At 40.4% G+C, this 24,353-nt stretch overlaps 2 protein-coding genes across 8 annotated transcripts; both read left to right on the plus strand.

Annotated features, from left to right (window-relative positions):
- The first annotated feature begins 4,169 nt into the window (after positions 1–4,169).
- Positions 4,170–10,254, plus strand: prxl2c (peroxiredoxin like 2C). The gene is made up of 6 exons (XM_061729374.1): positions 4,170–4,429; positions 4,659–4,727; positions 4,876–4,929; positions 7,189–7,294; positions 7,378–7,512; positions 7,618–10,254. The coding sequence occupies exons 1-6, from the start codon at positions 4,247–4,249 to the stop codon at positions 7,746–7,748; spliced, it is 678 nt and encodes a 225-aa protein (XP_061585358.1). The 5' UTR covers positions 4,170–4,246; the 3' UTR covers positions 7,749–10,254.
- A 46-nt stretch (positions 10,255–10,300) lies between these two features.
- On the plus strand, positions 10,301–24,283 carry cdc14b (cell division cycle 14B). Of its 7 annotated transcripts, none has more exons than XM_061729366.1 (15): positions 10,304–10,733; positions 11,829–11,919; positions 12,585–12,660; positions 13,093–13,185; positions 13,308–13,384; positions 14,154–14,220; positions 14,316–14,466; positions 14,582–14,812; positions 14,893–15,031; positions 15,204–15,369; positions 15,471–15,568; positions 20,774–20,821; positions 20,909–21,004; positions 21,168–21,336; positions 23,524–24,283. In XM_061729366.1, exons 1-15 carry the CDS (start codon positions 10,625–10,627, stop codon positions 23,542–23,544), a joined length of 1,632 nt encoding a protein of 543 aa, XP_061585350.1. In that variant the 5' UTR covers positions 10,304–10,624; the 3' UTR covers positions 23,545–24,283. The 7 variants fall into 7 exon arrangements, 5 of the variants coding, with proteins under 5 accessions (XP_061585351.1, XP_061585355.1, XP_061585350.1 ...); XM_061729370.1 differs by lacking the exon at positions 21,168–21,336 and adding an exon at positions 23,283–23,348 and having other exon boundaries at positions 10,307–10,733; XM_061729369.1 differs by lacking the exon at positions 10,304–10,733 and adding an exon at positions 11,420–11,696.
- Positions 24,284–24,353: the final 70 nt, after the last annotated feature.

Consider the following 24,353-nt stretch of genomic DNA (forward strand, 5'->3'; position numbering starts at 1 on the left):
ATCTAAATAAACAACTGTAATACAAACCTTTGACTTTTCTATTTGTCCTCAATACTCCACCCTCTCCTCAGAAGCTGTGTTTCCTTGCTTTTCGGGAGGCAAAGTAATTTATGACATCCATTTTTGCGACATGGTGGGCCTTCAACCTACTCCTCAGATGCGAAATGCCGTGCGCAATGCAGGGTTGAATGAACACATTACCAGTGGAGTTCTGGAGCCGAGAGGCAGCAGTCAATATGCCAGCAATAGTCTACTCTAGTCTGTTAACATAACATTGTTTATGTAATAATATTAATTATTGTGTTTTTGTACAATAAAATACCTTTGATAATGTATGAATCATCACTCACACATAAAAAAATAATTGTATTTTTTATTATATTTTTTTTAATTCTTGGGGGCCCCCTAGTGGTCACGGGGCCGTAAGCAGCCGCTTATGGCACTTTTCCACTAGTATCGGCTCAGCCCGGCACGGCTCGGCACAGCTTTACACGGCCCCACCCGTGTGTTTTCGCACTGCCAGGGGAGAAGCGGGCAGGTTGTGGTGAAGCTGCTGTGACGTACTCGATTGCGCAACCGCTTTGTTCATGTCGGCGCTGATCAGAAATCAGCTGGAGCCGGGAGCGGCTGAGAAAAAAACAGCCCGTCTACATCGCTTTTTTAATTTTTTCTCGACAGCCACCAGGTTTATGAACATCTGCACCTCAGAGTTGGATCCCCAAACAGAGGTTTTGCGCTTAATAATAAAATCGCCGCGAGCCGCGAGTCCCCTCCATGGATCTATTATAAAACGGTCCCCTCGCGCTGACTCCCGCTTCCGGATTCAAACGTCTGACGGCCCCGCCCCCCGACCAATCAGAGGCGCGGAGGGTGGTGATGTCCCGCCCCCCGACCAATCGGTGGCGAGGAGGTGGTGACGTCAGAAATAGTCCCTGCTCAGCCCGCTTTCAGAACCTCACTGAAATGGTTACAGAAAAAAGTATCGACTTGGAGCGGCTTTACTCGTCTCAGCCCTAGTGCGAAAGCGCAAAACGGGTAGAACTGAGCTAAGGTGATACTAATGCAAAAGCGCCATTAGTTCGCTTATGTGTTGGGCCGGTTCTGACAGTAGGTCCTGACCTGGGTTAAAGAACATTATTATATATAATGGGGTCGATGGATGGGTTTGCTTTCTTTTGGCACTTTCGCACTAGGACTTACTTGGCCCGACTCGGCTCGGCGCGGCTCCACCCGTGTGTTTTCGCACAGCCAGGGGAGAAGTGGGCAGGTTGGGGTGAAGCTGCTGTGACGTACTCGATTGCGCAACCGCTTTGTTCATGTCGGCGCTGATGAGAAATCAGCTGGAGCCGGGAGCGGCTGAGAGTAAAACAGCCCGTCTACGTCGCTTTTTTAATTTTTTCTCGACAGCCACCAGGTTTATGAACATCTGCACCTCAGAGTTGGATCACCAAACAGACGTTTTGCGCTTCATAATAAAATCGCTGCGAGCCGCGGGTCGCTCTCGCGCTGACTCCCGCTTCCTGATTCAAACGTCTGACGGCCCCGCCCCCGACCAATCAGAGGCGCGGAGGGTGGGGACGTCCCCGCCCCCCGACCAATCACTGGCGCGGAGGGTGGTGACGTCAGAAATAGTCCCTGCTCAGCCCGCAAAGAACCTGGCTGAAATGGTTACAGAAAAAAGTACCGACTTGGAGCGGCTCTACACGTCTCAGCCCTAGTGCGAAAGCGCAAAACGGGTAGAACCGAGCTGAGGTGGTACCAGTGCAAAAGCGGCTTTTGTTACGTGATACGTTTCGCTCTTGGCAAGAAAAAGAAATACGTGTTGAAGAATTTAGTAAAAAACAGTCACTAGTGTCATAACCTCTGATATTTCATTTTAAATGAGTGAAATCTAAAAGCTATAATTCACTCCTTCTGAGGACGTATTTATTATTCATTCAAAGTTTCATAAAATGCTCTCCTTTCAAACTATTAAAAAATAAAAAAGTGGCCACGAGGGCCGGAATTGAGAACCACTGGGTCAAGAGGACCTGCTGATGTTAAGGCATCAGAATAGGGAAGATTTTAGGGGATATAAGTGATTATGAACTTGACATGCTTGGAGTATTTCAGAAACTGCTAAGCTACTTTCATACACAACCATCTCTAGGACTTTCAGAGAATGGTCAGAAAAAGAGAAAATATTCAATGAGACACAGCTGTCTGGATAAAAATGCCTGGTTGATTTCAGAGGTCAGAGCAGTAAGAGGAGACTGGTTTGGGATGATAAAAAAGGCAACAGTAACTTAAATAACCACTTGTTACAACCAAGATATGCATAATACCATCTGTGAACACACAACCCATCAAACCTTGAAGCAGATGAGCCACAGCAGCAGGTGACCACACCATCCCTATCATCTAAAATCAGGAAACTGAGGCTGCAATTCACAGACTCACCAAAATTGGACGTTAAAAGATTAAAAAAAAACATTGCCCGGTCTGATCTCAGCTGCAGCATTCAGTTGGTAGGATCAGAAGTTGATGTGAACATGAAGGCATAGATCCATCGAGCTTTATCAATGGTTGAGCCTGCTGGTAGTGGTGTAATGGTGTGGAGAATAGTTTCTTGGTACATTTTAGACCCCTTAGTACCATTTGAGCTTTGTTTGAATGCACCATGTCACAAGGATCTAATCAACTCAAACTGGTTTTGTGAATATGACAGTACATTTACTGTCCTACAATGTCAGCAGATCTCGACCCACTAAGGATTTATTATACCGGTACATAAATCCTTCAAAGCCTTTATTTAAAGGGTTTATTATATATTGAAATAAAAAACACCACCAATATTGTCCTTAACAGTTTATATATAATTTTTCCATCATTATGAATTAATTGGGTAGTCTTTTTTTTTTAATTATCATTACTTTTTATTGCTTATCCATCCAGTTTTCTATATCCACTAATCCTATACAGGCTAAGGGGGGTCTGTTGGAGCCTATCCCAGCTCATTACAGGTGAAAAGCAGGGGTACACCCTGAACAGGTTGCCAGAACATCACAAGGCATTTTTTTTATGTATAAAACGTCACACAGCCTTTTTTTTTCATTGATTATTGGGTGGAAGAGAGAAGCAGACATATCTCTTGGATGTCTTATTGAAGTATGATAGTATGTGACAGGACCGGAGGCAGATCAGTCCAGTATCTGTGACCTCTACTCTCACTGCAAAGCCTTTGGAAATACACATATCGCTTGTGTGCAGGTTCTGTGTAGGGTTGACAACCGTCCCTTGAAAAACGTAATCGTCCCGTATTTATAAACTAAAATACGCTTCCCGTATTGAGCTGAAAAGGGACGCACTTCGTCCCGTATTACTGTGAGAGTCAAAAAATAGTCATAAAAGGCCAATGGAAAATGGCATTGAGCTGTTGAGTTCATAAGTAGTTTTTTTAGTTTTACTACAACTGTAGCCTTACAGTCATGGCCTTTGAGGCACAAATAAGTTTACAAGTTTTCTACAGACTTTCTGTTTGCACGTTTGTTATTGCACTAAAAATGTGCACTGTTACAGAATTAATTTTCTGTTTTCTTTCTATTGTTTTATATTAATTTATACAATTTTAAGTTAAGCAGGACAGGTTTCTGTTCAAGAAAGATACTTATTTTATTCAGTTCATTTTGTTATTTTGTATTAAAGTGAATTGCTTGATAATAATTTGTTTTCCATGTGTTCATGGCATTCAAAAATATGCATCTTATTCAATTCAGGTTCGAGTCAAATAGTTAAAAAATCGTTTCACTCACAAATAAAGGGGCTAAAAAGGCATTTGGGTTGGCCAGCCCTGGCTGCAGATGAAGTGTCACTTATTTATTTTTCAGGGAGTTGGCAACCCTAGTTCTGTTTCACTCTGCGCTAATAAAATAAAACGATGCTACTCTTGTTATGATGTATCTTTGATGTGTTTTTACGGTGGTTTTAATGACGTGCATGATCCCTGCTGCACACACTCAAGCCTGAATTATGGTTCCGCGTTAAATCGACGCAGAGCCTACGCCGTACGGTACGGCGTAGCCTACGTCGTAGGCTCTGCGTTGGTGTAACGCGGAACCATAAATAGCCTTCACGCAGCAGATGGGCGGGAGTTTCCAGCCTGCAGCTTTTCCAAATCCTGCTCCTCCTGTCTGAACAGCAGGTCCATAAATAGCAGGGCGTACGAGGAAGCCCCCCGGGAAAATACATACATAAATAAATAAAGAAAATGGCAGAAATAGTTTCCCCAATAACTCGACAAGTATGTAGAGACAGCCGGGACGGCGGATACTCCTCTGTCGATATCAGTCTGAAGGACGTGGAAGACTGTTTCATTTACGACCGACACGGACTCGCTGCTCCCTTCAAGACGCTGTACCAAGACAGGAAATCAGTCCTAGTTTTCGTGAGGGTAGGAAAAAACACTGAGTTTACTCCAATGTCGCCGATCCCTAGTTTTAAGCAACTCAGCATGAAGGTTTATTTGGAAACTGTCACCATGGGAGCTGCAAGTTTGCTGGCTGTCCCAAAAAGGTTTATTATGTTGCAGTTTTAGAAATGGAAACAGGAAGATCTGTGTGCACTGGGGAAGACCTGTCATCAGTGTACTTAATGCTGTTTTATTTGTTGTTTCCCTGCAGAATTTTTTGTGCTTCAGCTGTAAGGAGTATGTTGAAGATTTGAGCAAAATACCCAGAAAAGTCCTGGAGGTGAGTCCTGACCTGATCAGCGCATAACACAAGTCCCAGGAAAAGGTTTATGGCTGCAATACAAATCTTAACCACAGTTCTGCTGCAACATGCTCACCTAACTATCGATTGTGATTGTGATCCTGATTGTTTGATGTGTCTTTTGCAGGATGCTGGAGTTAGACTGGTTGTGATTGGTCAATCCACTCATCAACACATAGAGGTATTTGAAATAATGTAATATGCACTGGGTTTCATGAAATCTCTTTTGTGGTGCAGGTTTTGATTTTTATAGGCAAGGCAAGGCAAATTTATATAGCACAATTCAACACAAGGTAATTCAAAGTGCTTTACAGTGACGTTAAAAGCGGCAAGACATAATTAGACAATAAATAATTCAACATAATTAGACAGTAAATAACAAATAAGATTGAATAAGATGATAAGAAAAGAAGTAAAATAATAAAAAGCACAAGCTGTTAAAAATAAGGGCAGTAGAATACAGCAGGTAAGTTTAATTTAGGAGTACGCTTGAGTAAACAGTAATGTTTTTAGGCCTGATTTAAAGGATCTACAGTTGGAGCAGACCTCAGGTCTACAGGAAGTTTGTTCCACCGGTGAGGAGCAGAATAACTGAACGCTGCCTCACCTTGCTTGGTTCTGGTTCTGGAACCACAACAAACCAGATCCAGATGAACCTCAGGGGTCTGGGAGCTTCATAGGGAACTAACAGATCAAGCATGTATTTTGGTCCAAGACCATTCAGGTCTTTGTAGACCAGCAATAAGATTTTAAACTCTATCCTTTGACTCACTGGAAGCCAGTGTAGTGATTTTATACATTGTAGTCGTAAAAAAGACTACGGTTGTGTTGGTTGTGTTATTATTCACTAATTGACACATACATTAGAACATGAATTCAAACAGTGGCAGCCATTGTTGAGGGCATGAAGAAAATTGTGAAACTGCATAATCCTAGAGGTCATGTTCCTCATTTTCAAAAAGATTGTCCTTATATAGAGTTTTCTGGAAGATTTTTGGGGGAGACAAAAAAAAAATCACCAGCCTGTATTACTAGCGTATAAATAATTACTTCAACTTAAGTTTGGAAATATGATACGATTTCCCTTATTATCCAAAACAAGACTATTCTTTCTGTAAAAAAACAACAATGTCCCACTTCCACCCTCTTCAAAGTTTTGAATTTGCTGCTATTTCTTTCACTGCTTTTGTTTCATCGCTTTTCTCTGGACAACGCATTAATAACCTTATTAATAATAAGGTTCCTTAATGTTAAATTATAAATTAGTTAAATAATCAGTACATTAATGGTAATAATAATCAGTGTAATAAGCAGGAATTATGCCCGGCTGGGTGGTTCAGAATTCTATGGAAAAATGGGCTTGTTTGGGCTGGTTTGACATCGGTCTCTGCAGGGACTGTGTATAATATTGATCAATTTGACAGTTTTGCTCTTAAATGAATAAAGATGCACCTCGTTGCTGTTACGGGTCCCTGTGGTAAGCTGTCCTGAAATGAGTTCTGCTCAAATGTGAAAATATAGCAAATAATTTCACTGGGAAATGCAGACATGGCATCAAATAACATAATAGAGCGCCATTGTGATTTGTTATAGGGGTTTATAAACTATCGTTGATCAGTCCAGGTTCTTAGAATACTGAAAAATACTGATTATATTATTTGGGGGAGTTTTTCTTAGTTTTCGACAGTTTTCCGCTGCTTTTGAGCTTATAAGTATCAGCTGGATCTGCAAACTGATAATGATCATAAGCTGCAGCTGGACCTGTTAAGCTACACCAATCAATTGCATGAACTAACATCAGTGTGATGTGATCACAATGTGATGATAAAGATAGTGATAGTCTAAGACTTTAAAGGGACTGTTTTCATTGAAAAGCTTGTAAAAAAAAAAAGTATGAGTAATTTGCTTTTTTTTGCACTTTGTTATGGTTCATTAAAGCATATGAATAGTTCTTGCACCACTGAGAAATGATGATAAACTCATGAGACTGACTGACTGGTGCTGCAGAGGACTTTTGGTGTCAGCTGACTGATCCAACTGTGCACTCTTTGTGCACTCAGTAAACTCTGCCTTCATGCTAAAAAAAGAAGAAAGAATTTCTTCTAACACAGAGGATGTTATTACACAAACATCACAAACTGCCGCTCACATTAACATTTGTTGAGAATAAATAAATTGTTAAAATCTGCTGTTTTCCAGCAATTAATTTCACCCGTTTGATGGTGGGAACGGGAGAGCGTTTTTAAGCAACACCACTGGCTCAAAAACTTTCCTGTCAGCAAGTCCATGAAAACACAGACTGGTTCAAAGTGGGGTTTATTTATTAAAGTATGGAGCAATGAAAATGTGACAAACACAGGCAGTGCGGGCTTAAATAAACAAGTCACAGCTGAATTCAAACATGGAAACATGTCAAATATGTGACTCTGTATCTTTCCAGCCGTTCTGTTCGCTGACGAGGTACCCCTATGAAATATATGTAGACCCGGAGAGGTGCATTTACCAAAAACTTGGGATGAAGAGAGATGAGAAATTCACAGATTCTGGTAATGTATCAAAATTACAAGGTTAAAAAGCCTTTTCTTTGAGAGTCAGGTTTATTAAATCCTTCATCTGTTTGTATTCTTAGCACATCCCAGTCCCCACGTGAAGTCTGGTTTGTTTATGGGCCAAGTGAAGAGCATATGGAGGGCCATGACGAGTCCTGCATTTGACTTTCAGGGGGATTTGCATCAGCAAGGTGGTGCCATCATTGCAGGACCTGGTAATTTGTTTTGTCTGTGAAATTCTTCAGTCTGGATGTCGCTCCCTTACCTCCGTTGTATTAACTTTCTTTTTCTGACTCTCTTTCATTTCCTTTTCTCCGCAGGCTCCCAGGTTCATTTTTGCCATTTTGACATGAACCGCCTGGATCACATGCCCATCAACTGGCTCCTTCAGCTCGCTGGAGTTCAACAGACTCTAGACTTCAGTGATAAGCCAAAGATCATGCACGTATAAGAGACTGCCTGGCAGAAAGTCGGCTTCACAAATGTATATACATTGGGGGGGTTGAAAGGATTTTTTACTTTAGTGATCGGAGGAATGTTGGGCATTCTCAGTCGTACTATGTGTTCATGGGGTTTAAGCTCGGGTGACTGGAGGAATCAACAGTTTGCACTTATTGGTTGTCTTTAGTTCTTGTCAAGTTTGGAGCTGCACTCCGGTTCATTATCTACTTTTTGGTATGAATCATTTGCCACGAAGATTGAAACCATAATCCTGAGTGTTACTGCACCTCAAGAGAGCTGATTTGATGCAGGCACCCAAGTCCAGAGCAACAAAACTCTCTCAGACCAGACCCTGTTTTATTCTGCTTATATAAACTAGGATAACACTCTCTCCCTTTTTCTTTATCACATCCTGTAAGCACTCGTGAAATTGCCAGAAATCCCCAACTTTGATATTACGTGCACTAACAAAATGGACTTTTCCAGTGGAACACTGTAGAACATTGTTAAGCCCTAGTCTGTTCAGAGATTGATGAAAGATGCTTTTCGTCAGCTGTCACCGGGTCTTTTGACAGGACTGTTGTTGATTGCAGTCACTGCTGTTTCCATTCGGTAGTTCACACAGGCCAAACAGAGGTGGTGCAGTGTGTGATGATCACACACCCTTTGTGTAAATATATCCCACTGCTTGCTTAAATAAAGATACACTGAGTTGACCAGCGTTGATGGTTACCTGTATGTACAGTAATCACTCAACATACATCTTTAAATTAGCTGTATCCTGTTGCTAAGAGTGGTGTGTTCACCAAACTGCATATTTCCAAGGTAAAACTAGACTTAAATTCTTGCCTCCATGACACAAAGGGTGTTACTTCTGAAGCAAAAACTGTGGTGGTCATTGCGCTACTGCGTTGGTGCTCCTTTAATACAGTATGTGGTTGGTGCCAAACATCTGTGCTTTTTATTCAGTGAGATTGGTACAACTGACGTTCATCCCCGAGTCAAATGACTCTTCAGGAGTTGCAGGTAAACATCAGCTTCCGACCTGATTGTCAGAGATGCAAACTTGACACGGATGAACATGCAAACTTTTGCAGATTGCACTGTGCTCAAAATCGTAAAAGTGAGCACAAACTTGAAAGGATGCTTACAAAAATCTGTGCTTAATGTTTACTGACCACCAATTCCCCCAACATGAAAGGGGACTGTGTTTTACTTGTCTTCAAGGCAGATACCAGGTTCATGTCAGTCCAGCTGTTTCTTGACATTTCTTCCTCTTGCAATAGTCTGCAGAGTGGTTCCTGATGGAGATATTAAGATTGTTTGCACTGATCATTCTGCATAGAGAATGAAAAACTAAGTCAACTGTCTTGTTTTGGTATGTGTACCCACTGAAAAAATAACGTTGCTGCTGAAGGACTTCATAGACCTCAATGAAAACAGATTGAATAAACCTACAATCTGTCAGAGCAACAACGTTTGGTACTGAGGACTTTGCCTGAGCAATGGTCTTCATTACAGTCATATTGTTTTGAGCCTGCCCCACCTTAGATAAAGGGGTGTGATAGGTGCTGTTCAAAAGAAAAAGGACCAGAGGGTTTCTGCAAGGGTAAATGAAACATGAGCTCTCAGAGTAATCTGGTTCCCAGGTTAGTGCTGACATAGAAACAGAGATAAATATTCTCTCTTTACTACAGCTTCTTCTGTTGCAACATGTAACAAATGTGGGCTTTTGTTTTCCTCTGGATTCATGTCTAAAGAATAGAATTGAACCTCTCTATCCAGCTCCGTCTACAGACATTTTATGCAGCTGACTTGGACAAAGGTTATGTTAGTTTTCCAGTGCCTCTAATCTGATCTCATGAACTGAGAGCATTGGAAATAGCTCACATTAACCAATAATGATACAGGTTGTTATTGCAGTTTTTGGCTTTAGTCTAAACTTTTCCTGCTAGATTCATAATGTTTCTGTTTTGTGCTGCATACATGTGGTATTTTATTTTATTTATTTATTTATTTTTATTTATTTATTTGCACAATGACAACAGTAAATTTTTTATCATACAAGGACAAATAATTTGTGCAGGAGAGGAAAAGAAGCCCGAAGGGCTTATAAAAAATCCTCCCCCTCAATACAAAATCACCAAAACAAATCAATCAATAGAAAGAATAGAAAGGAAAAGAAAAGGTAAAAGAAACAAAGAAAAACACAATAAACACCCAAACAAAAATATCTATGAAATGGCAATTTCATTTTAGTACGAATAGCCTGTTAATTTTGTCTATATAAAAGATACCCCATTAAGTTGGTCCTAAACATTTTTAAGGATGACACTAACTTAAGAGATCTAGATCGTATGTTACTTGGTGTAAAATGGTTGCATGGATAATAGAAGAGTTGTGAATCTATAATAACTGTTGGTGAACTGATTTACTACTTTTCTTATTCATATTCTTGCCATCCAAGGTGTTTATTATGTTGTTACTACAATCCAGCTTTTTTTTGTGTGTTTGTTATTTGCTTTGCTTATATGCCCGAGGTCAAACAGCACAGTTTGCATGCAAAGTGGCATACATGGGTTGCAAACTGGTGCAGCAGAACAGTTAAAACAAGGGTGGGCGCTGGACATCTAATCCTGATACGTCACTTGCAGGGGCTTCAGAAAGCAGAAACCTGCCCCTGCTCAAACACGTCACCAGCAGCAGCAGCAGCAGCACGGAGGCTGGAGCTGACAACTGTACTTCGCAGACGGGGGTCATCACCAGCAGCAGGAGCCAAGACATGCCACATTAACAGCGGCCAAACGCGCACGAAGCCGCCGCACTCGGGGGAGCTGGATCTGCTGCAGCTGATGGGGATGCACATCCTGCACATCTGAGGAGAAAATGAAGAGAAAGAGCGAGAGGAGACGAGCCGAGTCGAGGAAAAAGCGCTGTGCAGCTCACAGCAGCTCCGAGGCGGAGCCAGGCTCTGATATTTACATTGAGATAACAGGTAAGAGGGTCTTGCACAACGAACCCTGTCAACTTTAGTCCCACTCGGCCATATGCATGGCGACGTGCAAAACACAAGAACGTCCCCAGGAGTTGGAAAACATGTCATTTCTTTCAGCTTTTGCACCAATATGGCGACATAGTCAGTGTCTCTTGGTGACACTGGATTTTTGCATCCACTTACCTTCGCAGGCTGTGCAAAATAATACGAAATGCAAATTTTATCTGGTATTTATTTCATTGCAACGAATCACATCGCGCATCTTGGTCTACGTCATCTTCTTTCAGCGACTGTCTTTGTGTTATACGTGTATAACGATGGATAGTGTGGTGTATTGATGCCAGAAATGTAACAGTAGATCCCTGTCTGCATCCTCTAGTGTTGAGTTTTATATCTTTGTAACGTTTTCTGAGTTAGTTCCAGTACATCATGATGAGCTGGGAGAGGGAGGTCCGTGTGGAAATAGCTAATCTGATTGGCTGACAGATCGTCCTAGCAACCGCCTGGCAACCGTCCCAGGGCCAATGGTAGGGCTTAGATACAGAACTTTAAACTAAAAGGGGCGGAGCCGAGCCTGACTGACAGCTCGCTCCTCCAATCACAGAGCGCCGTGCATCCGTCTCAGCCAATAGCGTCCCGCTGCACAGCGAGGGCGGAGTCGCGCGGGTATCGCTTTTAGCAGAGTGCGCACTTGCACTCGAAACTCCTCCTGGGTCTTCTGCGGGTGACGTTTTTTTTCACTCCCTTGGACACAAAGTCAGGAACAAGAATTGTACTCTGTAAACTCAAGATATTCATATCAAACCGCTGTCACTCGCCTTTTAAGTTCCCAGCAAGTTATCTTAGAAGATTTTACCTGGTATGCGCAAGTTATCGTGCAGAAATTAAGGTCGTGCGTTTTCAGAACTGTTAACAAGATGACCTCGGGCGATGTTTCAGCGAGATTTATCGAGTTTATCAAAGGTAAGTACAATAACTTAATAAAATAAAGAAGTCGTAATTCCGGGTTCTGTATGAAACAAGTGAACAGAAGTGTTTTATTCATGAGGAAAAGCAAGTGCCTGCCACTTACTTGTGTGGTCCTCCCTCCTGCAGATCAACTGTATTTTGCCATTCTCAAGCAAAAGATCAAGAGCACTGCTGATCGACACTGTTTCTGCATAGATGAGGAGCTTGCATATGAGAAGTGAGTGCTTTTTCCATTTTAAACAAACTTGATGCCCTACCTAGTATCTTGGTTTTGTACTTTGCCCCTTTTGTCTTTCTCTTCTTGGAGTACTGTAAAAGCAGTCTACATTTATATCATTGCAGCATCTCTGTAGGCTTTTGGTTTGCCTTTTTGAAATGTAAAACAATTAATACATCTTGTTTAGTTTTAATTATAGAGATTATTACCATGAAACAATCAGGAGTAGAGATGAATTCTGTCTCTATCTGCTTCTCTTTGTGGAAAGAAGTTTAAATAACAATAGATTAGATAAAAGCAAATGAAAGCATGTTGTCACTACAGAAAGCTTGTAATGGAGAGCCCATTTATTTCAATGGGTTTTTGTGCAGTGGGCCACTGGAGAGGACAAGGATGACCTTTCATGGTGAGGTTTTGTCCTGGTAGTTAAAAAAAAAACAACAAAAACGTATCTCTGCAGCTTTTTGTCCTGATCGACATGCTCTAGCATTAAATGTTACTAATAGTCTTAACTCCTGTTTTTCTGTTTTCACCCAAGAGAGACTGAGGTAGCACGTTCTATCTAGTGAGACTTCCCCAGAGATCGCTGGCCAGCTGCATAAAATAGCCAGTTTGACACACTCTTTTCTTCTTCGTCATGTCCTTTGTTTCTGTCCCTCTCTCAGCTTCTATGCAGACTTTGGTCCCCTCAACTTGGCCATGTTTTATCGCTTCTGTTGCAAGCTGATTAAGAAGCTCAAGGTAAAGTAAACGTCAGCTCTTACTTCACATTTCCTAGAAGGTGAATGGAAGGAATTGTTCTTGAGAACCAAAGTAGATTTATGGCCTTTTTGCAAAGCAGGTTGTTTTTTTTGCTTTTTTTTTATTGTTGAATTTATATGACTAACGCTGCGTGTTTGTTAACATTTCACAGCAACTTTCCTCTTTGTTGAGTCTGTTTGCATGTTACTTGATCGTGGAGGAGTACAGATTTTGGCAGATGTTTCAGTTTCCCTGTGGCGTTAACATATTACTGTTTTATTGCTTATGCAGCCTTGTGGTTAGTTTGTTCATCTTGACTTTTCACCACCACCTACAGGATTTAACCTTTTTATTTTCAAGTTGGTATGTCTGACAACTTTACTGCTAATGATCTTTATTTCATCATATGCATATCTTAATGTTTTTGTGCAGTCCATTACACTGTCAAGGAAGAAGATTATTTTTTATACCTGTGGAGATCCGAAAAAACAAGCCAATGCTGCCTACCTAATAGGCTCATATGCAGTAAGTTGTGGGCAAATGTGCAAACTACACACATACAAAATTGCATTTTCCAGAGCATTAGGGTGACTGTCAATACCAAATTCATTTAAGCACATAGTTCTGACAGGGTTTTGTCTTTATAGGTAATGCATCTAAATATGATGCCAGAGGATGCCTACAGTCTGCTGGTGTCAAGGAATTCAACATATCTTCCATTCAGGTAATACTTCCCCTACACACTTGTGTGGTCTATATAAGAACTTAATTACTGCAGCTACTCAATGAAGATGTATAATTTTAGCCTCAACACATGTTGCCCTGCAGAGCGTATTTAAAAGATGTTTGATTTTTCTGAGTCATTTAACATATCGGCTCAAATAATCATTGAAGGCCTGACATTTGAAATAATGCAGAGAAAATCCTATGTCATCCCCAATTTTGTCTTAAACAGTTTCTATTTTATTTTTCTATCACCATGAATACATTGTGTAATTTTGATAAATGTTTTTGCATTTATTTTATATTTTTGAATATATTTTTTTATATTTTTGTTTACTTATTTTTTTTTGTTTTAATATGGGATTGGTACTGAAATCTCAGATATTCATGTAAGAGATTCATGCATCCAGTATTAAAGGGTTAGTTATCTATGCCCTTTATTTATAAATACAACTTACAGAATGTACAGAGCTTTAAAGCTCACTGATCAACTTGGTACCAATTTTCCACCAGGTAAATTCCCTGGTAATGGTTATGTTCTCTGAGGTACCAAGTCAACCAGAACAAGGTGAAAGCAGGCATACGGTGACCTAACAACACAACAGAGTCTGACATACTTGAGTCAATAAATCAATTCCTTTCCTGTGACTGTGTACCGGAGCAGATGCAAGATCATTTTTGGGGATCAAAGTCAGATAAATTATTGAATGTGATCAAACATTCTCAGATCAAGTCCATTACTGTCTTTTTTTCTTTTCTTTTTTTTACAGAGACGCCTCATTTGGAACTTGCATGTACAATCTGAACATCCTAGACTGCCTTCGTGCCGTTCACAAAGTATGTCTTTAAGGACTGTTTATTTACAATCATTATTTATTTTGTCTTATGCTGTTCCTGCTCCTTATAAAATACTGTTCCTCTCCACCCGCTAGGCTCTGCAGTTCGGCTGGCTCGACTTCTCCAACTTTGATGTGGAGGAGTACGAACACTATGAGAGAGCAGAAAACGGAGACTTGAACTGGATCATCCCGGGAAAGTTCCTTGCTTTCAGTGGACCGCACCCAAAAAGCAAAATAGAGAATGGTAATTGATTTGTGTGTGTGTGTGTGGTTGATGCGTGCACGTGTGTATGTATATAAATAAATATATATTTCTGATTTTATTTTAACACCTCAAGAATCTATTTTTCTTTCTTAAGGCTACCCATTGCATGCTCCTGAGGCTTACATCCCATACTTCAGGAAACACAACATCACCGCCGTCATCAGACTCAACAAAAAGATGTACGATGCCAGACGGTTTACAGACTCTGGCTTCGAGCACCATGACCTGTTCTTCGTGGACGGGAGTACACCCAATGATTCAATCGTCAGGAAGTTCCTGAACATCTGTGAGAATGCAGAGGGGGCCGTTGCTGTCCACTGCAAGGGTAAGATCTTGTGTTTAAGCCACACTTGTACAAACACCTTCTCATTACAAGTATCATTGTAATGCTTCTTTTGTTTTTAGCCGGCCTTGGGAGGACCGGTACGCTCATCGCCTGCTATATGATGAAACATTACCAACTCACTGCAGCAGAGGCCATCGCCTGGATACGGATCTGTCGACCAGGGTCCATTATTGGGCCTCAGCAGAACTTTGTTGAAGAGTGAGGAGCAGTTTTGTTTAAATATTGAAAATGTTTCTGAAAAAAAACACTATTTAAATTTAAGTATAAGTTGTCATCTTTTTTCTGTTTGTGCAGTCCTGTGAAATATTCGGATCTAAAGATAGTTGTTGCTTCCTCTTGTTTCGTGCTTGGTTTAAATTGTATACATCAGGAAGGAGAACAGTCTGTTGGCCGAGGGCGATGTTTTCCGGGAGAAGATGCTAAATGAACCAGAGAATGGGAAGATGGCTGTAACCAGGATCCTATCTGGGGTGGATGATATAACCATAAATGGTAGCAACAAGAACAGGACATCCAAGAAAGAAGAAATAGAAATGGTGAGTTTGACATGACGCTTTCACTCTGGTACCAGGTAAACACTTGGTTTTGCAATTTTTTTGAATGAAACAAGCCATAAAGACATTCCTTTGCTTTGCAGTACAATGATGAAGAGGAGAGAAACAGTGTCACGCAGGGCGATAAACTACGAGCTCTGAAGAGCAAGAGGCAAGCCAGATCATCCTCAGGGTCGCTGTCGTAAGTATCCAGCCAGCTTGCAAGCCTCATCACGTATTTGCATCCACGTGTGTTGTAGTATTTAAAAATGAGAAATTCATCTTGTTGTTTCCCCCTTTGATCATTTTTGTATTTATCATATCATTTGGTCAGCTTTCCCTTCTCCTCAGTGTTCACAGGATAATCAGCTGTCCTCTCGGGTCAGATTGTAGGCATGGTTCAGCTGTTTGGAATGCTCTCCTTGACCCGTAACATCGCAGTTTCATCCCAAAATCATATTTCATCTGTGACTGAACTAACCAGGCAGAAAGGGTGTAGGGGCTACTTCTGAAACTACCGGGACGCACACATGATCACTGAGGTTACGTAATCATACCTGTGGTGGCAGTTTCCATATTTTAATCAAACTTTCTTGATTCTCAAATTCATACTTTTTACTATTTCTTTTCATGCTATTCTTTTTAAAATTCCAATTGCGTGCTAAGGAAACCCTCTTCACTGTCACTTTTGAGGAAATTATTCCTTATTCCATTAAGTTAAAAGCTGTATATTACACGAACACGTCTCAGTTTACTTGGGTTTAAACAAGTGTCGTCACCGAAACGAACCATCAAGATTAAAAACATTACAAACACAGATTTAAAGCCAAACTTGCATTTATTGATTTGTAGAGATACAAAACAAACACATTACTGAGTGGTGAATTCTCAGTCCTGCAAAGACATGATGGCGCTGGGGCCGTAACCTGCACTTTTATTCAGGAAACCACTGAACTCTGGAAACTCTGAAACACTGAACAGCAATTGAGACATCTTTTAACAAGGAATATTTCCTTGCATGTTATGCAGTGCACGGGTTGGTGTTGCAAATCCATCGATAACTTTAAATAACATGAAAACTTTTCTCTGACTCTTTTCATTTGTTTTTATCGTCTAGCTTGAGCTTTTTAGCCATAATTCGATCTTTCAGTGCAGATATGTTTATGAAATTCAGCTGGATTATGAAAGGGACTTTCATTATTTTTTTAACACCTGGAGAAAAGGTGACAGGGTGATATTCTTGCAGCACTACGCCTACGCCAGGCACTACTGCCGTAACGATATACTTTTACTCTGGGAGGTTTATGTAGTCCTTTGCAGACCGAGTTAAATCGTTTTCAGTCAAGGAAAAGGGAGCTCGGACTTCATGGCATAGAGTCAGTGATGCTGTTGTTTGACAAGCACTCCTCCACAAAGAAAATAAAGCTGGATTTAAAAAGGCACAAAAGATGTGGAAGTTGGGGAGTAATATGAGACTTTTTTAACTGATCAATGTTTTCTAATTACACATAAAGGGAGAGAAAACATATGTAGCCCAGAATAGATCAAATTTTCCCAAAGTCCTAAGGTTATCGGGTCCACATGTCTGTTAAGTAAACGGACCGCTCATTCAGTAAATAGACTTTGCAATAGATAAACTCTATAGTTCAGTGTTTCCCACACAGTCAGATTATACTGTACATGTGACTGTCTGGTACTGCCAGTTAGTTGTTGTTACTTATATTGGAAGCGACAACTGAATCCTCCTAATTTTCCCGTGTCTCAGCAGCTTTCACATCCTTGTCAGCTGCCATGATGTCACTGCTCAGCGAACACAGTAGTCACTTGTAATATTTACTTGGGAAAATTAGCTGCCTCTAAATTTGTCATTCATTTGGAGAATAATACATATGGATTACTGAGATTGATCACTAAATATATTTGGGCGACTATTAATATATGTGGGATTCCCTCCGTTTGCTTATCCAGTTCAGTTTCCGCCACTTTTCACATGATACTCTTCTTTTGGAAATACTGAACTTTGTGGTTGACCTAGAGGCCAAACTGAAATCCAGAGAGGACACAGTTAAATCCCATGGACCCCTGTTTTTTTCTCAGTAAAAGATTACTCCTGTGGTGGCAAAATGCAACCCAGTTGTGGTTCATGAGAAAACAGCCCACTTCCCACTTGATTTGTTAACATTTCTGCTCTACGTTGCTACCTGCAAGTCCTCCTCAGTACAGCCAGATTTTTTTCCTGTAAATTGTGGTCAAACTGGAGTAAAATAGAAAAGCGTGTTACTTGAACCTTTTCTAAGTCGTTACTCTATGAAACTGTAAACGGTAGTCCACCAAGCCAGATGGTGACCTTGTCGTTGCTATATTTATCGTTCAGGCTGTAGTCAACACTGCTCTGAATTGGGAGCTAAGACATGTTTAGGATTAAAAACAGGAATGACCTCACACACCAAATCTAAAATGTCAGGGTTTGTACACAAACGGAGCAGCAGTCTCTAAAGCATGAAATCGATTATTCGGTGAGGCTCCAGACGTAACGCAGGAGCTTGTAATGTACTGGTCAGACATTAAAGAGGACTCCATATGTTTGCTGTGTAGCACAGGAATGTGGACTTGCATGGTCAGCGTTCTGAAATGAGAATCTGATTAATCCTGAAAAAAACTGAAGAGAAATGTGCATGAAATGAAACAGCACAGCAAAGTACATGTTCAGCTCTACCAACGCTTCGTGTTCCAACTTCAGGTTACCATCTCCAGATGAGGATGAGTCTCAATAACATCTTTATTGGCTTTATTGCTGTTTAGTTTTTTAGTTTTTTTCTACGTTTGTGTGAGAGGTCCACATCATTTGTGCCTGTTTAAATGGAGCTGTGGAAGGCTGGGTGTCTGCACGGCTGAGGATGGTTGACCGGCCTCTGCCCATGTACCCATATGGCTTTGGCTTTTGTTGTCCCATGTCAGGCAGGTGGTAGTGTTCTGCTGCAGCCTCATTGGCACAGCGTGGCCGATGTGTTGCCTGCCATTCAAAAGATAGCAGAGAGGGAGAGAGAGAAATGTGGAGAGGAAAAACAGAGTGAGAATGTGAGGTTTAGTATGACGGAGGTAAGTGCACGTCACTTCCTTTTGAGCGCACTTCTTGTACAAATTGTTGCCGTGCCAGCAGATGGTATGGCTAACGATATGGCTGATTTTGAAGTTGTTCTTAATTCTTTTCTTTCTTTCCTTCTTCCTTTCTTTCTTTCTTTCTTTCTTTGGATGACTATGGTGTGAAATGGATATGCACTTAGTGGATGCTGTACATTTACAAGCCTGTCATTATCTGCCTCATGGACACACTGCTGTGCTTTGATATCAAGGGATATCCAGGATATCCTCTGACTTTTAGTAACACTCGAGTCGAGCCCAATGCATTTCAACAGAACAATCAATTATTCAACCAATCACAGTTTAAAATAAGCTCTGGATTAGTTGAATAAATTGTTTTGGGTCTTGGCTTGCACTACTCTGCATTACTAAGAAAAAATACTAGGGGAAACACTTGAGCCTCATGGTAATTAGTACGTTTTAATCATTTGATATTAGAATTATCTGTGACTGAAATGGTCTATGAGGTTAATTTATGGCTTTATAATGCATTGTTTGGAGGTTAAATTCCTCATAAAGTGTCATAAATGATTACAGAACACCTTGTGTGAGCCTCTGGGGGGGGGGGTCATCAGGATAAAACAGGTTCTTACACTTTTTCACGAGTGAGTTGAGGAAGAAGAGAGATTTGCTTGCACTTCAGGCCACACGCTGTATCAGTGTATGAGTTGCTACACAAACATCTCTGTCCCAGCTGAACTTCACCATCTGGCTCCACTGTTTGTTTGTACTTTTTTTTTTTTTTCGCAACACTGAGGTGCATGTAGAATTCCAGGGACGATCAGAGCAGCGATTATTCAGACTTTTCTTCATCTTCTGCCTTTTTTTAACGCATGGCAACACGCAAGAAAGCCTTGAACACACGCGCATGCACACGCCTCTGTTCAATCTGTGTTGTCTAACATGTAATTAATGTTGGGCTGGGATCATTGTCGGCTGCCTGTTGTTCTTCCATTGCTTTTATGACTGGATCAGTGTCGGGATTAGGCTTTACTCCTTCACGTGTTCATTTCTGCCAGTTTCTATTGAAACGGTTTGTAATATTGAGCAAATTTGGCAGTGGACATGTCAGTTAATTCAGGATTTCAGCATTTATATATATATATATATATATATATATATAATTTTTTTTTTTTTTAATAAGAGCCCTCATAGTACTTTTAAATTGTAAGTAAATTAATTTCAGTCAGCAGAGCCCCTCACCCCCAATCTTTTCTATGATATCTTCTATTTTATTTTTCTTTTATTTATTTTTCATTTGGTCATATAAAGATTTTCCATAGGATTAGAAAAAATAACTATTATTTTTAATGTTAGCATCACATATTAAAACACATCAGAGCGAGTATAAAACAAAAACCTGCTGTCTGGCCCAGTTAGACGTGAGGCTCGATGGAGGGCGTCTCAGCTAATCCAGTCGCAGTGGAAAAGCACAACATCAGAGACTTTGTATCCTGCCCAGACGTCTCTTGTCTCTCCTTCCTTTATTTTCCTTTTTGTTCCGTTTGCTCTTGTTGTTGGATTTGTCCTCCTTTCAGATGGCTGGTAGCCATGCTGCTCTCCTCCCTGTGTAGCCTTGCCCTGTGGTGGATTGTGTATGGCTTCCCTTCTTCCATCCTGCATTTCTGTATAGACGGGTTAGGATTTCAATGAGTTCTGCTGCCCGTCAGCCCCCAAAAAACCTGCCCTGCCCCTCGTTCTGGAGCTCTAACTGACAATGCTGTAAGTGAGACCCTAGTCTCTTTTATCTAAATTCCCAAACCCAAATGAGAAATTTTGTTAAAAATCATCGTCTTGTTCCCTTTTTATTCCTTTTTTTTTTTTCTTTTTTAATGAAACTGAAACATTACAGGCTGCTGCTTTGTCCATGTCATTTTCTGCATATAATGATTTTGTACCATAAACATTTGAATCACCCTTTCATCTTTAAACATCATGCTTTGCTGGTTATTGAGTTGACTGGAGTGCCAAGTGTAAAAAACTAAATGCAGTTAAGCCCTGTTTACAAAATATAACTGAGAAAGATAAAGCCCTTTTAAGTTGATTAAGTCCATCCTTTGGCTTTCTCTTGTACTTTGCTGTGCTAATCCAACCTGCCTGATAAAAGCAACGCTGATTTATTAACTAGTCTACAACTGTCAATTATTTTTTTTTTTAAACGTCTCCCTCATCTTCATGCAGTCTCGTCCTCCTTTGCCTCCCCTCTGTCATGTTTTTCCTTGCATAAAGTTTCACGTGTTTATATTATGTTGCTTTGTCTTCTCAGACATGAGGAGAATAAAATGCACACCAGGTCATCGTCACAGTCCTTCAGGTAAATAGAATTTGTACGACTATGAAAAACCCTTCAAGCAGACATGCAAAGGAGCAGCCTCGTAGATGACGTGTATTTCCTCTGCAGCAGGGTCATCATGCAGGGCAGCAAGACCCTGTCTGACCAATCAGATGGCAGGAAGAGGACGCGGGCCTCGCTGCCGGCTAACAGGGAAGGAGGAAGGTCGGTGTTTTTGCAGATTATGCGTTACTTGATGAATTGAGAGTAATAATTTGTTTACATCTTTTTATGTTATGGCACTGACACAGTTGAAAAGCGATCAAGAGGCTATAGCCACTCATGGATCCGTGTGGACTACATTAACAGCTTCCCTCCTCTCTGCCAGCTCCCTGTGCCACACCAGACTGGTCAGGTCCCTAGGCAACTTGCATGTCGTGGCTGGCAACAAAGACCCAATGTGCTTTGAGCCATGTGGCAGCCGTAGAGACAGAGCCGGTGTGACGGCCAACACAGGCACCGTCATCAACCTAAACATGGCTCAGGGTCACCTGCAGGCAAGCTCCCTCAGACACACTCTGAGCCACGTGGAGACTTGGGCTGCATTTGCATGCATAATCAACAATGTTTCTTAAAACGGATGGTTTTTGAAAAGCATTAAGGTCTTGGCACCCCTCTTCAGAATTTCAACTCTTATGGAGGTTTCAGGTGAAGATGTCGTGATATTAAAGAGGTATAAAATTGGAGGTGACACACTCTTGTCCAGATTTTAGCTAAATTAGTGACTTTTATGATTGTAACATTTCATAAAAACAAGAGCACATTAAGAGAGCTCAAGCAAGGCTCACGTTGCCTTTATTGATGAGTAGACTCACTCTTTCTGTTTCAGCAATGTGATGTGAATTTCAAATCTTTATAAACAACCTCTTATTTCTGACATCTGGTGGCAAAAGCTGCCGTGGAGCATTTTACAGATACAAGCAAAACATTTCAGCTCCAGAGATAAGAGCACCTCGAGACATAAACCAGCCACTTTAAATTTCCCTTCACTCCAGCCCCTTTTCTTGTGTACGTGAGACGAGATTGGCGAGTAGTTGGAATGGAGAAAACAGCATTTGAAATTAATCTTTTTCCTGGAATTATGTGTGCATATATTAAAAGTAGTATTTGCATTAATTTCAGGGTGAAAGGGCAAAATATATACCGACAAAATCGACATTTCCTCAGTTTGTACTGTTCTTTAAAGAAATGCATATTAACATAAACAAAATAAATTCCATGTAAACCAGTCACACAATAGCTGGGAATGCTGATCAAAAGCCATGTTTGTATGAAAGAAAATCCCCCTTAGAAAAATCTAGCACATTGGAAAAGAGTACGTACAGATAAAAACTTAATTATTGGTTTTTGCAGTGCTCCATGTAAACATCACCAAAATATATTTTTAACATACCTAAGAAAGGCGCTTGCATCACAATGGTTGAAGAATCTTACTTTTATGGAGCAAAAGACTCGCCACAGAAAACATGAAACGCTGTCGCAAAGAGATTTTATGAGCTGCAATTTTTGCCAAAATAGATGTTGCAAAGTATTGATCGTGCGAGGCTCCCAGACTGTTCTGTGTGACCGTAACGTAAAAAGTCAACTTTGAGTAATCTGTCTATTCCATCTATTTTCATTAACAGAATCTATGACTAGGGGTGCCAAACTTTAAAATGGTTGCAGTTTTTACAGCCATTGCACAATGACATTTTTAGAAAAAATTTTTTGAAAAAGAAAAAGTCATATTTGGTGCCTGTGTAAATCCAGTCAGAAGTCCCGAGGCTCACTACATTTCCTCTTTCTCCTCTTAAAAGTTTTAACGCCCGATGTACTAAGACTAGGCTGCATCATCAGTTTGTAAAAATATAAAAACTTTTTTTTTCTTACAAATTTCTTTACAAAGCTACTTCAATTGTGCTTACACAGAATATACAATTCTTCAATAATATGAAAGCCTTTATGGATTCCCATCTTTCATAATTAAATCAATAGGATGTTTTTTGTTTGTAAAGTTAGCTTTTTTTCCCCACTTTCCCTACTGAGCAGTCAGTAATTATACTTAATGATTCAATTTTAATTGATAAATCTGGGTCACACCAAGGTTGTTTCTTCATTGTGCAGCATAATTAGATGTAAATGTACTGATGGTGCAGCCCAGCCAGGGTTCTTCTCTCAGATTTCTTATTAATAAACTCCATAAAAGCCTGATGTTGCTCCAACTAACACTTATTTGGATGCTAGATTTACTTCCACCTACCTTGCTCTCTGGCATCTTTCCCTCCCTTTCCGGCTTGGTCCGCCTCAGGGCCGTCTCCTGGACTATGACTGGCTATAGCTTTCCTGAACTCTGCTGCTCACTGTGTGAGCTGCCTGTTGGTGCTGCTCTGTAGTCTTGTTGGCATCTTTCACTCGTGCTTATGTGTAATCTTCTCTTTCCGTCTTAACTTATTTCCTGCAACAGACGGGTCGTCTCCAGAGGACGTAAAGCTCACAAGTCTTACCAATCAATTAGATTTTCCAGGCTATGGTATCCATTTCCTCATTTTTCCAACATTTCCTGTTTAAAATTGTATTACACGGCATTTTATAACATCAGTAATTAAATGTTCTGACATTTGTTGACAGAGATAGGGAGAATAATTAGCCTAGAAATTGTAAAGCAATGAAATTAGTGTCTGAGCTGATTTTGTCTCTTTTTATAGTCACTCCATACCCAAGGCTAGAGCTCCTCTACTTCGGTAAACCTGTGGATCTGGGAAGTCTTCGGATGGTCCAACTTGGATTAAGTCTTTGAATAGACTCGTTTTCTTTTCCTGCCTTGAACGGTTGATTCAAGTCTCAACAAACATGATGTGACATGTCATTGGACTGATAGGGCACTTTGGTTTTTATATTTTAAATCATCATCATGAACAAACTGTTTTAATCAACCACCCGGTTGTTCCTGTTTATTGAAGCATGCAGTTGGCAAACACCAGATTCAATCATGACAGTCAGACCGGCATGTGAATGTGTAAATCCAAGCCCCCAAAGAAAAAACAATTAGCACTGTGCAACAGAAGTGGTTTACGGTTTCATTGTTAAACTTAGATTAAATGAGCCTCCCCCCCCAGTGCAAAAGGCTCAAGGTTGGGTTTTACTGGGATATTTTAATATCCACAAAAAGAAAAAAAATGCATTACAGCATTCAGTACTGTGCACATTTGTACTGCAACTCGGTATCTGACTTGTTTCATCATTGTCATTTATTTGCCAAGCTTTTCAGCTCAATACTGTAAATATGTCAACATTTAATATAGCCTACTCTGTTTGTATTTTGTAAATATTTTATACTTAAGATCAAGATCGTGCCATTAAATGGCCCTAAAGGGCCCCTGTTTAACTCACTTATAATCCAATACATTTGCCTGATAATGCACAAAAAAAAAAATCTGAGTTTTAAAATAAATTCTCTTAAACATCTGTCATTTTCCTTTTTGTTGTTTACAAAATGTTATCACAGGCACAACTTGAAAACCTTGTGGGTTTTTTT

The sequence above is a fragment of the Cololabis saira genome, chromosome 9 (genome assembly GCF_033807715.1).
Source record: "Cololabis saira isolate AMF1-May2022 chromosome 9, fColSai1.1, whole genome shotgun sequence".
Lineage (NCBI taxonomy): Eukaryota > Metazoa > Chordata > Actinopteri > Beloniformes > Belonidae > Cololabis > Cololabis saira.

Coding starts and splice junctions, on each gene's coding strand:
- prxl2c (XM_061729374.1), top strand. CDS start 4,247: ATGGCAGAAATAGTTTCCCCAATAACTCGACAAGTATGTAGAGACAGC. Junction 4,728..4,875: donor TACCCAGAAAAGTCCTGGAG/GTGAGTCCTGAC, acceptor TGTCTTTTGCAG/GATGCTGGAGTTAGACTGGT. Junction 7,295..7,377: donor TGAGAAATTCACAGATTCTG/GTAATGTATCAA, acceptor TTGTATTCTTAG/CACATCCCAGTCCCCACGTG.
- cdc14b (XM_061729366.1), top strand. CDS start 10,625: ATGAAGAGAAAGAGCGAGAGGAGACGAGCCGAGTCGAGGAAAAAGCGC. Junction 12,661..13,092: donor AGCTGATTAAGAAGCTCAAG/GTAAAGTAAACG, acceptor GTTTTTGTGCAG/TCCATTACACTGTCAAGGAA. Junction 21,005..21,167: donor GCTAACAGGGAAGGAGGAAG/GTCGGTGTTTTT, acceptor CCTCTCTGCCAG/CTCCCTGTGCCACACCAGAC.